Source organism: Eptatretus burgeri, chromosome 16, assembly GCF_056783735.1.
Source record: "Eptatretus burgeri isolate ZD-2024b chromosome 16, Ebu_testis_v1, whole genome shotgun sequence".
NCBI classification, from domain to species: domain Eukaryota; kingdom Metazoa; phylum Chordata; class Myxini; order Myxiniformes; family Myxinidae; genus Eptatretus; species Eptatretus burgeri.
In genome coordinates this window covers 5,801,410-5,818,015 of record NC_140976.1, presented here as the reverse complement: position 1 = coordinate 5,818,015, position 16,606 = coordinate 5,801,410, and the positions used below count along the sequence as shown (strand labels likewise).

General features: G+C 43.5%; 1 protein-coding gene across 3 annotated transcripts in view; it reads right to left on the bottom strand.

The window, feature by feature from the left end:
• The window catches only part of LOC147010389 (uncharacterized), a 45,523-nt gene extending 34,175 nt beyond the window's left edge, over positions 1–11,348 (bottom strand). Inside the window, exons 1-3 of one of the 3 annotated variants that reach the window (XM_085860369.1) lie at positions 11,210–11,348; positions 8,600–8,759; positions 1,532–1,693 (exon numbers count right to left, since the gene is read on the bottom strand). In XM_085860369.1, the coding sequence (XP_085716495.1) occupies positions 1,532–1,616 (85 nt within the window). In that variant the 5' untranslated portion in view covers positions 1,617–1,693; positions 8,600–8,759; positions 11,210–11,348. The remainder of the gene's footprint in view (positions 1–1,531; positions 1,694–8,599; positions 8,760–11,209) is intronic. The other 2 variants (XM_085860370.1, XM_085860371.1) reach the window with 2 other exon arrangements.
• Positions 11,349–16,606: the final 5,258 nt, after the last annotated feature.

Genomic DNA, 16,606 nt, shown 5'->3' with positions numbered 1-16,606 from the left:
GTGAGAATGGATATCCTGAGTCTATCATAAGGAGGTTTATGCACAAATTCCTCACTGCGACAGATGAACGGAAGATGGGTCCTGAAAAGTGCCCGATCTACATCAAAATTCCTTGGAAAGGGAAAATGTCGCAAAGATATGAGGAACAAATCAAAAGATGTGTCTCAAGCACGTATCCGGCCATTCGTCCAAGAGTGATTTTCATCTCTCGACGTCTGATTCCTGCAGCTAAGAAGGATGTTCTGCCTGCCTCAAAACTTAGCAATATTATTTATGAGTTCAAGAGTCGATGTGATGCTCGGTGTGTCGGCAGAACTACTCAGACTCTGACTGACAGAATCAAACAGCACGTCCCTTTGTCCATCAGGAAAAACACAATTGGTACACGAATACAGCCGGTACGTGCTTGTGCGAAGGTCCCAGCATCAATCCCAACATCGTGTGCATCTGCTATTGGACAGCATTTGATTGAGAATGCAAACTGTGCTGAAAATTATAATGTGGATGCATTCAAGATATTGAGTAGAGGATGAAGTTTCATGCATCTCCGAATACAAGAAGTGATATTGTATGTATTCCATGGACCCCATGTTATGTCGGCAAAAAGAGTTTGTCCACTCGCTTTGCTTATTTGTGCAAAGAAGAAGAAGAACACCAACTCGTCTCATGATCACAGATTGTGATGAAGAAGATTCTACAACAGCCTTAGCGGCTCCGCCTCAGACTCTGCAACCTCCAATTGGAGAGCTGAACACTGAACAGGCTCCTCCCACCTCGACATTGGGAGGTGATGATGATGATGAGTGGAGAACGTCCAATCAGAATTGACTTTGTTGATCGGTGTCGATTGGACTGTTCTTCTTCATTACTCACTCACTTTGTGCGAATTTCACCTGAAGAGAGCACAACGAAAAGCTTTGTGGTTTTCTTTTTATGAAATATATATTCTCTTCAAATTTCAAGTCAATCGGATGAAAATTGAGGATTTTAGAAATACCACCCTAGTTGTTGACCTTTGGTCCATGTTGACCTCAAAAATAATTGGCTGCTTGAATTCAGTGACGTGAAATATAAATCCTCTTCAAATCCAAGTGAATCGGAGGAAATTTAAAGATTTTAGAAATCACACCGAAGTTGACCTTTTGACCTCAAAAGCAACAGGATTCTTCCTTATGACAAACTCTACCATGTGGTGACGTTTCGGCAAGATCGGTTTAAAATTGTGACCTGCAGGCGACAAACAGACAGAAAGAGAAACAGACAAACAGACAGACAGAATTACAAAATCGACTAACAAACAAACTAACAAATCGAAGATTGCAAATCTTCGATTTTGCAAGTAACAAACAAACAGACAGAAAGGGGGTGAAAACATCATCTCCTTCACCTTCGGTGGTGGAGGTAGTCAAGACGACATTTTGTTTTGGAAAGGAAAATAATTATTAGGATCAAATCAAACATTTCACCGTCACAGATGAGGATAATAATAATTGCATTGACATTGATGACGATTCAGAACTTCAGGACTCACCAGCATCGATTAAAAACAAACCAAACAAGTGCATCACGAGAACATCTCGAACAAACAATCTCTTCATCAGCTTGGACATCTTCATTGTCTTCAGTTTATGGTTTCTCAATCTCTCACAAAGACCTCATATGAGATCTGGAAATGTTCTCAATAAGAAGAGATCTGGAAAATATTAAACATCACGAGTTAGTTAATCACAAGTCGACAAAACAACACAAGGTGGGAGATCAGAAACACAAATGAGTGGCGGTACTTGTTGATTGTAGGTTTAACTAGTTATCCTCCATTGGAATGGATCATCTCAGAATTGAACGTTACACATTTAAAGTGGATGGAAAACCAAGTTGAGAAATGTTGACAATTAGAAATCAGTTTAATATCGCAGGATTCAATTTGCAAGCGAGTGAGGGAATTTAAACAATTAGTTTATATACTCGGATGGGATGGCATTGAGAGGATGGGAGGACAAAAACAAACAAAAAAAACCCAACAATCTTGTGATGAACAAGATAATTGGAGAGAACAACCACAACAACCCCATAACAGTATGGCTTGATATGTTGCCCAACAGAATTATGTCATGTCATGGCATCCAGCATGGAGAACGCTTTGACAACATTTACCTGCGACTCGGCTGAACCGAATAAACGGAGTTGTGGGTAAATGTAGATGATGTGAAGGGGATTGTAAGAGCTTGGTAATGATTCATATGTATAGAGTTTGATGATGGTGATGCACAAAGTGCTGAGACCAAGATAGGAAATAGGACAAAAGGATAGACATTATGTTTTTATTGTTGTGGGCTGGGGGTCGGTGGCGAGGAGCGACCGCGAGACGGAGCAGAAAGGCCGTCTCCCAAGAAACACCCGGAATAGAAGGTCGTCACCCCGGAGAACTCCGAAGTCAACGGGTTCCTTAGCGGACCGTGGACGCCAATATTTTGATGGCGTGGGGTAGGGTTAATTGCCCAATTTCAATAAAACTAAGTACCCACGTCATCTAACTTCCGTGGAAAACCACACCCTCGACGGACCTCGGGTGGAACGGGCCGTTTACCGAGCCCGATTCAGGTGTAAACCGAGCGGGGATTACTAAGATCCGTCGGTCCAAATGAACAATTTAGTTAGCTCTCATACAAGCCTCGACAAGGTATACAAAAAAAAAATTACAGCAACAAGGCCTTCCTAATTCCCAATATGCACAGTGCTAAAAACCAATGAAAGAAATGACAGCAACGAGCAGGTACATTTAACAAGAGGATTTATTTATGAACAATAATCGGGGAAGGGAGCACACAAAGAGCAGAGTTAAAACCGAATATGCAGTCAATGTACAAGGGTGACATACTTAAGCAATGTCTACTTATCGGACTGCCGCCACACACACACACACACACACACACACACACACACACACACACACACACACACACACACACACACACACACACACACACACACACACACACACACACACACACACACACACACACACACACACACACACACACACACACACACACACTGGGGCCGGTTGCCCTTTATTGTGCCCTACATCTTGGGAGGGAGGACGAGCTGAGGGAAGAGCCTGGTCTTGCACCTGCCCGCCTCGTGCGGTAACGTCGATCTTGTTTGGTGGCGGAACTCGAACACGCGCCGATATAACAGGGACCAAGGATTCAGCCACGGACGCCAGCCAGCTCGAATAATGACGAGGCGAGGATTCACTGTGACGAGACCAGAGCCAGCGACAAGATGAGACAAGCCACGAGCCGACCGCGCCGTCCCATGTCTCTCTTCCCCAACCGGGGTCGGGGGGGGAGGGGGAACGTGTCGACGTCACCACACCCCTCATTCGCTGGGGAAAATCGGCCGTCTCTCCGTGATTGCTCAGGGGGCGTGTCGGGGTGTCTCGATCCCCCGCCCCCCGAAGAGACTCTGCTTCTCTTGGAGCTCGCTCTGCGCCCATTGGCTGAAAGGCGGCAAACGCGTTCGCACCCTTCTGATTGGCCTAAGCGTGGAGTCAGAACTTCGGTGACCAAGGGAACTCCGCCCTCATGCGTGTTCAGCACGCCATCGTGTGAGGAATGGTCCATAGTGTTGTTGTTATTTTTGTGGATATAAATTCTTGAGCGAAGAAAATAACTCGCAGCGCACACACACTTAATCACCCATGAAACATTGGGACGGGATCTAACTATACACCTATACTTATCGAGATAACTGAACGACGGGGACTCTGTCTGTGTGCAGTGCGCTTCCAAATCCGTAACATTATTTCTTCAAATAAATATATACAAATTGGGGTGGTTAGGATTACGCATTTGTAAAGAAGGTGGTGCTTCCAACGAAAAGTAAAAAACTAGATCGACTCTGCTAATTTGAGCAAAAAAAGCGATTGCGCCTGAAGGAAGCCGACTGCAAAGGCGGCGAAGAGTTGCCCGAGACCGGGTGTGCTCTCACTTTTTTACTTTACATTGGAAGCATCTTCTTCTTCTTCTTTAAAAAACATTATATATATATATATATATATATATATATATATACCTGTAAAATGGAGCAAAAGTATGTTTTTTTTTTTTTTTTTTTTTTTTATACCTTGGTCGAGGCTCGTATGAGAGCTAACACACAACTCACAGCAAGGAGGCATGAGACAAGAGGGGCGGGAGTGGAAGGGACAAAACATTGGGGAACAGACACAGGTGAACTGTGGAAGGGAGAGGGATGGGGATGGGACGGGGAACATGGCGAGGGGAAGATGGACATTAAAGGGACTTTCAGGAAGGAAAGCAGGAGAATTGAAGGAAGTGGGCTTGGGTGGATTATCGGGGTAGAAAAGATCGAGGATTTGGATGGGGGAAGATAAGAGGTGGTGGTGAACAGCTGTTTTGAAAGCCTGAAGGGAAGAATGGGAAAGAATAGAGTGAGGAAGTTTATTCCAAAGGCGGGAAAAAAGAGGCATGAAAGAGTGAAGATGAGCAGTGATTCGTGATTTTGGTAGTTTTACCAGAAGGGGGTTGTTGGCGGACCTTGAGCGCCCTGTGGAAATGTGGTTGGGACAAATCGCAGAGAGAGCAGGGGGGGCAAGGCTGGAGAGGAGTCGGTAGAAGACAGAAAGACCACCGACCAACCTGCGGTGATTGAGTGAGAGGCCCAAAGACTCAGCTTCATTGCGGGAGATGCCAATGATCTTAAAAGCCCTGGTTTCGACAGCGTGAAGTCGAGAAAGGTGGGAGGCAGGAGCACCAGCCCAGAGGGGAGAGCAGTACTCCATCAGGCTACGGACAAAAGCTTTGTAAGTGGTCAGGAGCTCAAGAGGGCCGAGGAAGGACTTTGCACGACGGAGGATTCCCAGTCGGCGACTGGCTTTTGAGGCAAGGTTGGAAATGTGACTTTCCCAGGAAAGGTCATGGCAGATAGTGAGACCCAGAAGCTTGAAAGAAAAGACTTCTTCCAGAGGATTGTTGAGAAAGTGGATGGGGGGTTTTGTAAACGGTCCTTTCGAAGAGACATAGTGAGAGTGTGAGATTTGTCTGGATTGAAAGACATGTTCCACGTGTTGGACCAGTTTGTGATTTTATCCAGATCTGCAGTGAGCGAAGAAGCTGCTGCTTGCCGGTCTGAGGGATGACAGATGGTACGGCAGAGGGTTGAGTCATCGGCAAAGAGAAATAGAGGATTTTCCAGAGAGTCCGAGAGATCATTGATGAAAACCAGAAAAAGAACAGGGCCCAGAACGCTACCTTGAGGAACTCCAGCCTGCACAGGAAGAGGGGATGAAAGAACTCCATTTAGGGCCACACGTTGACTGCGACAGGAGAGGAAGTCTGCGAGCCATGAGTGGAGATGGCCTTGAATACCATGGGAAGAGAGTTTGGTGAGTAGGGCAGGGTGCCAGACTGTGTCAAAAGCACGTGATATGTCCAGGGATACGGCTCGGATTTCCTGTCTGGCATTGAGGACCTCCATCCATTGATGGGAGAGCAGTAGCAGCATATCTAGGGTAGAGTGACCTGGTCTGAAACCAAATTGATGATTGGAAATCAAGCCATTGGAGAAGAGGAAGGATTTCATGTCTGAAGCGATGATGGATTCCATAACCTTGCTGATGATTGGGAGAAGGCTGATTGGTCTATAGTTACAGGGATCTGTTTTTGCACCTTTTTATGCAGGGCAGTGATGTTAGCAGATTTCCAAGCAGATGGCAGATGACCTTGGGAAAATGAGAGGGTGAATAGAACAGAGAGAGGGTGAGCAAGAGCAGAAGAGCAGGCTTTGAGGACACGTGGGCTGATGCCGTCTGGACCGGTTGCAGAATCTGACTCGAGGTTTGAAAGCAAGCTCTCCACCTTGTCAGGAGAAAAGGATACAGAGTCCAGGGACAGTTGGGTGCGACTGGGTAAAGTGGGTAGAGATAGTGATGGGTTTGGGACACAAGATTTAGCTGCAAACACCGAGTTTAGACATTCAGCTTTATCACGTGTGGAATCAGCAGTGCGGCCATTTGAGGTAAGGGAGGGGATGGAGGGGGAACATACACCAGAAACAGATTTGATTAAACGCCACCAGGATTTTGAGGAGGGAGAGAGGTTTGAGAGTTCAGACTTGAGATGAGAAAGATGTTGTTTTCTGGCTCTCCTGAGGGTAGCTACACACTTGTTCCGAGCTTTGTGGAAAGAACTGAGATTGCCCTCAGTTGGGTTTGCTTTCCATGAGGCAAAGGCAAGTTGTTTCAGGACAACTGCCTCGCCACAAGCTTCAGTAAACCAAGGGCGGGAGGAAGGGTAAGACAACTGAACACGAGAGGGGATAAATCTGTGCATGAGGGAGAGCAAGTTTCTTTGAAAGAATTCCCAGGATGAGTTGATGTTTGAGAAAGTAGTGATAGGAGACCAGTCTGTAAGTTTGATGGCTGCTCGGAGACCCTGCCAGTCGGCTTGAGTGAAATGCCAGACTCGACGGCGGTGAGGTGGTTCTCTGATAACAGCCAGAGAGATGTCCACTTTAATAAGGACGTGGTCAGAAGAACCAATTGGAGCGAAGGAAGAGCAGCAGATATTGTCAGGGAAATTTGTCAAAATCAAAATCAAAAAAAAATGTTTGTATGCATGTATGTATGTATGCATGCATGTGTATATGACAAGACAGACAGTATTCGGGGCCCTCGGGCAAAAGGGGTCTCTGGGCCCCCGAGATAAAATTTTGAATGACAGTGCGAGATAAAGTTTTAAAAAACAAACATTTGTGCACAAATATGCAGAATAATCATGAGCCCGTGAATTTAACGCTGCTCCCCCGACAGTTCTGAGCTGATTACATCCAGACTTGCATCCAGATTACATCCAGATTTCCAACCCCCCCCCCCAAAAAAAATTGTCATGCCCCCCCCAATTTTTTTTTTTTGCATTTCTACATGATTTAAGTGATTTCCAACCCCCCCAAAAATAATTGTTTGAGACAAAAAATATTTTTGCAACTTTTTTTTCAACAAAATTTCGAATTTTTTTTTGCATTTCTACATGTTATAAGTGATTTCCAACAAAAAAACATGCCAAAATTATAATTGCGGCTGATTTTGGAACTTCAGGTGGATATGCCCACGTAAAATCAATTTCTGTCTCAAGGAATCGAGTTATGACGAATGAATTGAGTATGTAAAAGTTAAAAGTAAAAGGGAAAGTTGCAAACTATAACTCTGTGAGCATTGTTGACGTCAAATTGAATGAATAGGATATCAGGTTCACTTGAGTGACCGAGCAGAATTGGCGGCTGAGGTTTTGCACTCTACCGAGTGCTCCCCCTCAAGTTAACCTCTGCCATTGAAGATCGAAGGTTACTGTTTTCACCCCTTTCTGTTTGTTTGTTTGTGAACAGTATTACGGAAAAAAACTCGACGGATTTCGACCAAACTTGGTGGGGGGATTAGGTATGGTCCATGAATCATGCCATTTGATTTTGGACTTGGTCCAAAATCCAATATGGCCGCTATGGCGGCAATTTTGAAAAAAATATTTTAATTTTTTTTTTGCATTTCTACACGTTTTAAGTGATTTCCAACCACCCCCCCCCCCAAAAAAAAATTGTTAGAGAAAAAAACAAATAAATTTTTCACCTTTTTTTCAAAAAAATTGATTTTTTTTTTGCCATTTCTACATGCGCGTCGACCTAGTTTAGTTTATTCAATCGTGGTTCAGTAGAGTCTGATCCGTTTTGACCTACAATGAATAAGATATCAGGTTCACTTAAGTGATCCAGCAGTATTGGCGGCGGAGGTTTTGCACTCTACCGAGTGCTCCCCCTCTAGTTTCTTCATGTCATTTACCTGAAGCTTTTGCCGAGAAAAACAAATGGTCATTTCAGCCTTATCTACTATAAATGAGGTGTGTGTGTATGTGTGTATGTGTGTATGTGTGTATGTGTGTATGTGTGTATGTGTGTATGTGTGTATGTGTGTATGTGTGTATGTGTGTATGTGTGTATGTGTGTATGTGTGTATGTGTGTATGTGTGTATGTGTGTATGTGTGTATGTGTGTATGTGTGTATGTGTGAATGTGTGAATGTGTGTGTGTGTGTGTGTGTGTGTGTGTGTGTGTGTGTGTGTGTGTGTGTGTGTGTGTGTGTGTGTGTGTGTGTGTGTGTGTGTGTGTGTGTGTGTGTGTGTGTGTGTGTGTGTGTGTGTGTGTGTGTGTGTGTGTGTTGAGTTCTACTGGAGCGTTCTGATGTGGTTTGTGATTCACCAAGATGATCGTCATGATCTCCCGAGTTGATTAGGCTAATTAACTACAAAGAACCGGAATAATTCCCACCTTTTAACCCCACACCAAGTTGAGGTATATAGACCAGCTTAACAGGTCCTTCCATGGCATGACATTCTAATTATAAATAAAAACAAAAACAAGGATAACATTGGAACAAAGCACATCATTTTAAAGCCTTTTTTTCCCTGAGCAGGGGTCAGCTTTTTGCGGGCTCCAATCATGGTACCTTTTTTGTGCCAATGTTTTTTATGGCCGGATACCCTTCCTGACACCAACCCTTTAGTCACCTTTGTCATGCAGGGATAATTACCAGTATACCGGTGCTCATTTCGCTGACCTCGGAAGGATGACAGGCTGAGTTATGACAGGCTGAGTCAACACCCCTGATGTAAAATCAGCGGCCAGTGGGGCTCGAACTCAGGACCCCGAGGATCCCAAGCCACCACTTTAACCACAAAGCCAACACCAGGCTGTGTGAAACAAAGCATATATTCATTAATAATAAAAAATATTTACAACCATAATAATACTCGTGTAATTTGGCAATAATAACGAACATATAAATCAAACCTACCCCACCCCACCCTGGCTCAAGCACATATGGGTTTGGTGAAAGGGAAGTTAACTCATGCTCAAGCAGTACAACAGGCAGGGATGCTACAAGGTCACAAAAAACAATGAAAATTTGGTCCAATTGATCAATGGGCCCACAGGTGATTTTTATTTCTTTATATACTATGTTGAGGCTCGTGTGAGAGTGAACACACAGAACATATAACAAGGCAGGAGACAAGATGGGTGGGAGAGGGAAGCACAAAATAGTCGGGAACAGAGACATTGGGGGATCTGTGGAAGGGGGAGGGATGGGGTGGGGGACACGGGGTAATCAAGATGGTACAACAAGGACTTTCAGGAAGGAAAACGGAATTTGAAGGAGGTGGGTTTGGGGTGGATTAACAGGGGTAGAAAAGATAAAGATTTTGGATGGGGGAAGACATGAGATGGTGGTGAGAAGCTAGTTTGAAGACCTGGTGGGAGGAGTGGGATTGAAGTGAGTGTGTGAGCATGTTCCAGAGGTGGGGGAGAAAAAAAGAGGAATGAAAGAGTGAAGGTGAGCAGTGATTCTTGATTGTGGCAGTTCCACCAGAAGGGGTTTTTGGTGGACCTTGAATGCCCTGTGTAATTATAAGGGAGACAGAGCATAGAAAGAGCGGGGGGATTGGGAGGGGGTGGAGCAAGGCCGGAGAGGAGACGGCAGAAGATAGAAAGAACACCGACCCGTCTGCGGTGAGAGTGAGATATCAAAAGACTCGGCTTCATCGTGGGAGATGTCAATGATACGAAAAGCCTTGGTTTCCACAGCGTGAAGTCAAGCTATGTGTGAGGCTGGAGCACCACCCCAAAAGGGAGAGCAGTATTCCATCAGGCTGTGGATGAAAGCTTTGGAAGTGGTCAGAAGCTCAGATGTGCCAAGGAAGGACTTAGTACGACGTAGGATGTCCAGTCGGTGACTGGCTTTGGAGGCCAGTTTGGAGATATGCTTTCCCAGGAAAGATCATGGCAGACCGTGAGACCGAAAAGATTTAATGAAAGGACTTCTTCGAGGGGATTGTTGAGAAAGTGGATTGGGGGTGCGAGGAGAGGGGGGGGGTCCAGATGGTCCGTTCAGAGAGACGTGGTGAGAGTGTGAGATTTATCAGGATGGAAAGACAGATTCCAAAAGTTTGACCAACTCGTGATTTTAATAATATAATTAGTCTCACAATTCACGACCCTTTTTCTCTTTCAACAGACTGCTCTCATTTCGACCTTTCTTTCATTCCTTCTCTGAAAAGTACAACTGTTAATGTTATGACGTTTCTTCTCCTCATTCTCTTGTCTGCGATTTGTCCCCACCATATTTCCATAGGGTGCTCAAGGTTCGCCAACAAACCCCCTTCTTGTTTAATTAGTAATAGGTGTGTGGACCATAAATAGTACAGTGTAATCGGTGTGTGGACCATAAATAGTACAGTGTAATAGGTGTGTGGACCATAAATAGTACAGTAAAATAGGTGTGTGGACCATAAATAGTACAGTATAATAGGTGTGTGGACCATAAATAGTACAGTGTAATAGGTGTGTGGACCATAAATAGTACAGTATAATAGGTGTGTGGACCATAAATAGTACAGTAAAATAGGTGTGTGGACCATAAATAGTACAGTATAATAGGTGTGTGGACCATAAATAGTACAGTATAATAGGTGTGTGGACCATAAATAGTACAGTATAATAGGTGTGTGGACCATAAATAGTACAGTATAATAGGTGTGTGGACCATAAATAGTACAGTATAATAGGTGTGTGGACCATAAATAGTACAGTATAATAGGTGTGTGGACCATAAATAGTACAGTATAATAGGTGTGTGGACCATAAATAGTACAGTATAATAGGTGTGTGGACCATAAATAGTACAGTATAATAGGTGTGTGGATTGAAAAGGTGAATCTTTGTCGGATTGCTTTGTGCGATGTGAATAAACATCTTTGTTAAATGTGAAAGTATCGAATAAGAGGAGGGAAGTCGATTCGTGTCCAATGGGATCATGAAAAGGACATTTTGTATGAAACAGACATCGTTTGTGAGTCCACATGGTCCGAGTGGATTTACTCAAAATGTCGCCCGACGAGCGGTTTTCCAGTCCAAAGGGCGCGGCTCCTTCACACGACATTGTGAGTCAAAGTGTGTTTACAGATTTCGATTTGTTTTCTCCGTTCAGTTAAAAATTGAATCTTCATCATAAACGAACGAGGGAGAAGGAAAAGGAGAGACGTGGAGAGTTTTTAACTTCCTGACTGTTTATGGCCGTTTCTCTCGAATATCTGAACATCCCTTCTCGGGCCTTATTATCAAACTTCACCAATAAAACACGTACCGTGCGGGTCCTGATGCTCTCACACCGACGATCTCCAACGAGTAATGAATTAAAATATTCATCTCGGTGAAGGAATGAGGATACACCTGTGGTGTAGCGGGCCTGCGGGGCAGGACATGACGTGGGGGGGGGAGCGTGGTGGAGGATTGGTTTAGAGTGGTCACGTGCTTGCACGGCCAATAGGAGTGCGCGCCGCCTGAAGCGTAATCGGAGTTCCTGTACCGACCGTTGTGACCTGGGAGCCTGTACGTCGTGTGGCTTGGAGCGAATCGAGTAAGTAATAAAGGGAGGAGTTACGGACAACGTACGCTCACGCTCTCGCAATAAAGCAGGGTTGAACTGTTCCCCCGCTCGTGTCTGCCTTGGAGCACCTCGACCACGACACCGCAACACCCTGGAATAATATCGACCCCCGGACCTTGCACCCGGATGTATATTTACCCTCGACGTTAATCTCTCCCTTGATACCGAACAAATCACGGAGTAGATATGTCGTCTTTTTCCGATCGATAAAGTGGGTTATTTCAGCGATTTTAAAATTAATCTTTATTATTTACCGAGACATCGACCCTGAAGTGGATCACACATTTTACCTCACGGAACGATTCCAATCAAACGGACAAAACGTTCCGATTTACTCGAGTCCGCCGAGTCGACGCGTCCCCGGTGCTCAGTACTGACAGAAACCGATCTACAAACCGATCCGGGTTCACGTTACACCAACGGTCCAAACACCCGAAGTTCACCAGAAATTGGACGATGTTTGTGTGAAATACCCGAGTGTGTATCGGGCCGAGAAAATGTTCCATTTTGATGATGGGTTTTGATGACATCCAATGATGGGTCATTGTGGACGAGTGTACGGAGTGCTGTTGGTGGGGGATCTCATCGAGGGGGGTTGTGTGGTTGATGATGTGTGTTTTTAACCCAACCACGTGCCCCCCTACCCTGAGGGGAAAAATACAAACCACATTTTACATTTTCGTATTTTGATAAATTATTGTGGTGTTGGTATGGCACAGGCATGATGGGCCGAATGGCCTTCACCTGTAACGTGATTCCCATTTTCCTCCGATCGACTCAGTTTGAAGAGGAATATCAATTCCTACTTCCCAGGAATTTGAGGTTTCTCCATAATTCACATGACGATCATAATTGAGGAATCCTTCGGATTTCGGCAATTAAGTTGGTCGGTTGTGTGTGTCATTCTGTGTGTCTGTCTGTTTACCCTGTAGCAGCCACACCGTTTCAGCGATCATGACCAAAGTTTCAGTGACCATCATGACCAAAGTGGGTACAGACGTCGGCCATGGTCCAACTTAGACACTTGTCGTTTTTGGTGAATCTAGGTCAAAGGTCAAGGTCAAGGTCACCGAAATTCTTATTTTCGCAATAACGTCCGCTAAAATGATCGTATCGACTTCAAACCAAATCCAAAATGTGCATCTTCCAATTCTGCATCCAACCATATGTCTCATTGGGGTGTCACACCAACACCCTTCTTCGCGGTGGGGGGGGGGGGTCGAATGTCAGGAGGGTCGGGTGAAAAATTTCAAATTGCGATAAAAACGCCATTTCGATCCCGATTGACTTACAATTTGGCAGATGGTATCTTGGTATGAGTGTCCTATTATATGCCAAAAATGATGAAATTTAGTTCAGCCACTTCCGGTTACCATGGCAACAAAGTTCCCTAATGATAAACAAATGCAAATTTTCAGATTTTAAAAAAAGTTTGACAGTGTCCACAATTGTGCAGATTTGTTCACCAATATTTGCACCCATGTAGGCAATGGCACTGGCTACTAATGTGTTAAGTTTGGTTGACCTTCAATCAAGGTCTAGGTCAAGGTCGACTACAAACAATGAATCGTTTTTTTTTGTCATAACGTTCTCAAAAATGGTCGTATTGACTTCAAACTGCTTAAAATATTCACAATTCATATCTCTAATTATAATTTTACAAATGTGCATGCTAAAAAATGCAATTTTTTTATGTATGCAAAAATAAATGCAAAAAAATGCAAAATAAAAAAACACCAGTCATTGTGAATATAGTCATGGGGCAACTTAGCATTACAATTGTGCATTTTGTGAGGAAATAAAAAATGCAAAAAAAATGCAAAATTTGCAAATTTGCATGCCATAGTTTGGAAGTTCACCCCAAGTCGAAGTTGAGGGGGGTCACGTAAAAGTTGTTCACTTTAAAACGGCCTTAACTAAAAAAAGTGACAGATAGTGACTACATTATCATTATCAACATATAGGAACTTGCATATGACCTTTTATTTGACACCAAATTTGTTGACTTTGCGTGACCTTGTAAGGTCAACCCCGAGGTCGCCGGTTTTTACAATGATGAGAAAGTGGCCATAACTTCTATTTGAAGTCACAAGGTCAAGGCAAATCTGGTGACCTTGAAAGATCAAACTCCAGGTTTTTGTTTTTTTAGAGATCATGGAGATATGACAAAGTTATTCCGGCAATTGCTTGCTCAACGAGCAATTTCATTTGTTTGTTTGTCTGGGCGATATCTCAGCCATAATTTGAGCTCGGAAGCTGATATTTGGGGAGAAAAAGTGAAGACGTGCTTTCTGGCAAAAACGGCATTTTTTATTCGTCAATTAATATCCACTTATTCTTTATTTATTTTCCCTCATCTGAGCAATAACTCAGTGTTGTGTAGAAGCAAAGACAGCCCACACAATAGTCCGGATGTCAAACACCATTTTTCAAGATGACCTTGCATTGGGGTCCGCACAAAGTTTTTCTGCATTTTTGTGATCACCAGACCATCTGAATGAATATTCCCATTGATGCCACTCTGGCACACTTGAGCATTTTTGTAGAAATCCATTTATACGCAAATTAGCGGTGGCCATTGTCAAAATTACTATTTTTCTTAATAGTTCCAGAAGTAAGCAACCAAATAGCCTGGTTGAGGTGTTTACACCCATATTTTTAGGGTCACTGGTCATGATAAACCCACTTAAAATTTGATAACATTTAAATTTAGCTCATTAATATGCAAATTAGCAGTTGCCATTATTGAAATGTAGATAAATAGATATATAGATAGAAAAAAACACTTCAGTCTTTGTGAATATAGTAGTGGGGCAACTTAGCATAACAATTGTGCATTTTGTGAGGAAAGCACCAAATTTGGCACACTAGTAGCCTATCATATTATGAACAGATTTGGATATTGGCCATCTCAATATTTTGATGGCAGTGGAAAATGGCTGCCACAGCCATCAGCGGCTGAATTTGAGATGGCCCCATATCCAAATCTGTTCATACTATGTTAGGCTACGAGTGTGCCAAATTTGGTGCTTTCCTCACAAAATGCACAATTGTTATGCTATATTTTGCTAAGTTGCCCCACTATAGATCACTTTATTATTCATAGAGATTCAACAATGACAGTATGCAATGAAAGCCGCTAACAACATGAACATAAGAAGACATTCCTGTGTAAATCAAATGTTCATATATATACATATATATATATATATATATATATATATATATATACATATATATACATATATATATACATATACATATATATATATACATATATATATATACATATACATACATATATATACATATACATATACATACATATATATATATATACATATACATACATATATATACATATACATACATATATATATATATATACATATACATACATATATACATACATATATAACAGGTTTGTAAACCTTATGAAGGCTACTTCAGTGCTTGGTGTCTCATTCAGTGTCAGAGTCATCATCAACGGCAAATGCAGCAGCTAACTTGGCTGCTGTGCAGCGGCATTGAGCTGTGAAGCATTGCTTGTCAGAGAAACATCCACATCGTATTAGCTCCAAGATCTCTGGTGGTGCAAGAGCGACGTTGGGCGGCAGCATAATTGGAAGTAATGATCTTGATGCCTCATCACGTTTCCATCCATACCGAGTGGGATCCAGAGGTGGTGGCTGCAGCTCAGCAGCTGACTTCCATATTGCTGTCTGGATATGAGCGTGTCACACGTTTTGTTCAAAGGACTCTGTAGTTGGTGGCAGAGCATTTAAATCTGGTGCTTTGATGGCATTTGGTTTCACCATCTTCATAGACCATACCTCTTTGTGAACATCAGACATGTTGCTTCTCTCCTTGCTCCCACAGCAAACAGCCATGAACACAGTGGCTTCGGCGATGACCGTCAATCGATGCATCCACATTCCCAAGTTTTTGAAGTGAATGGCCTGCTGTGAATGTCTTCTTGCCAGTCAGTTTACCTCCACCATACATCTGGGCAACGGTGTCGCAACCTGTCAGTGCGTGTGAAGGTCGTAGGTCTTGCACCATCCCAGCATGCTTTCTGGCAGTGGCCCCAATGTCGATCAACGATCGGCCAGGACATGTTGCTTCCATTGTTACGCAGCATTGCAGATTAAGTTCTGTGAAGTGATACACTTGAGCAAGATGAACACATCAGTATCATCACAGATGACTGTGATGCATTTTGCACCATCTTCGGCAACTTTAGCGACTTGCTGAATCATGATGACATCTGCCTCCTCATGAGTCATCTTCAAATCAGTGTGACACCTTTGGGCTCTGTGGTATATTTCCACTGGGGTAGACTCCTGTCCCATAATGATGAGCCTGTGTTGGCTCTGCTTTCTCTGTTGACCAACGTCAATCAAATTCTGGCAAATCAGTTCTATCAGCTGAACTTTGTTCTCAGTTACTGACAGAACCACCAGCTGTGGAGGCAGTGGAGTCTGGCAGTTTAACCTGTGGTGCCTGCTCGCTTGCTGCCCAGCTCTTGCTAATCTTGTTCCACTCTTGATGCTGAAATCATGATATCTGTCAAATACCAGATATACATCTGATTTGTCCACCATTGCCATGATGCAGCTCGTGAAGTTGTCAACAAAATCTTGCACAATTCCCCTGTTAGGCCAATGAATAACCCAGAGGATTGCACAACCATCGAAGATGGTGACTTCAGGTTGTGGACCCAGTCTTGTTGAGATTTCCACTTGGGGATTCTTCTTCAATGTCGACTTGGTCTTTGCTATTCTCATCTCCCCCTTTTCATCGAACATTGATGTTGGCACAGGTGCAAGCTCGTACTCGAAGATGTCACATAGTTTGATGTTTCGACTTTGTTGGAGTTCCATGACCCTGGAGTAGATGAGATTTAGATCACAAACCTCAGTAGATCCCACACGCATTACTTTCCGTGTCACTGCCATAGTTATGAGTTGTTTAGATAAGGGAGCGTTGAATCCTGTTGGCCAGCTTTCTTCATACAAATGCATCTGTGCTCGGCCAATGTCAACTGCCCTTGGCGCGTTCACCTTCTCCGGTCCAATTCTGCCAGTTACAATG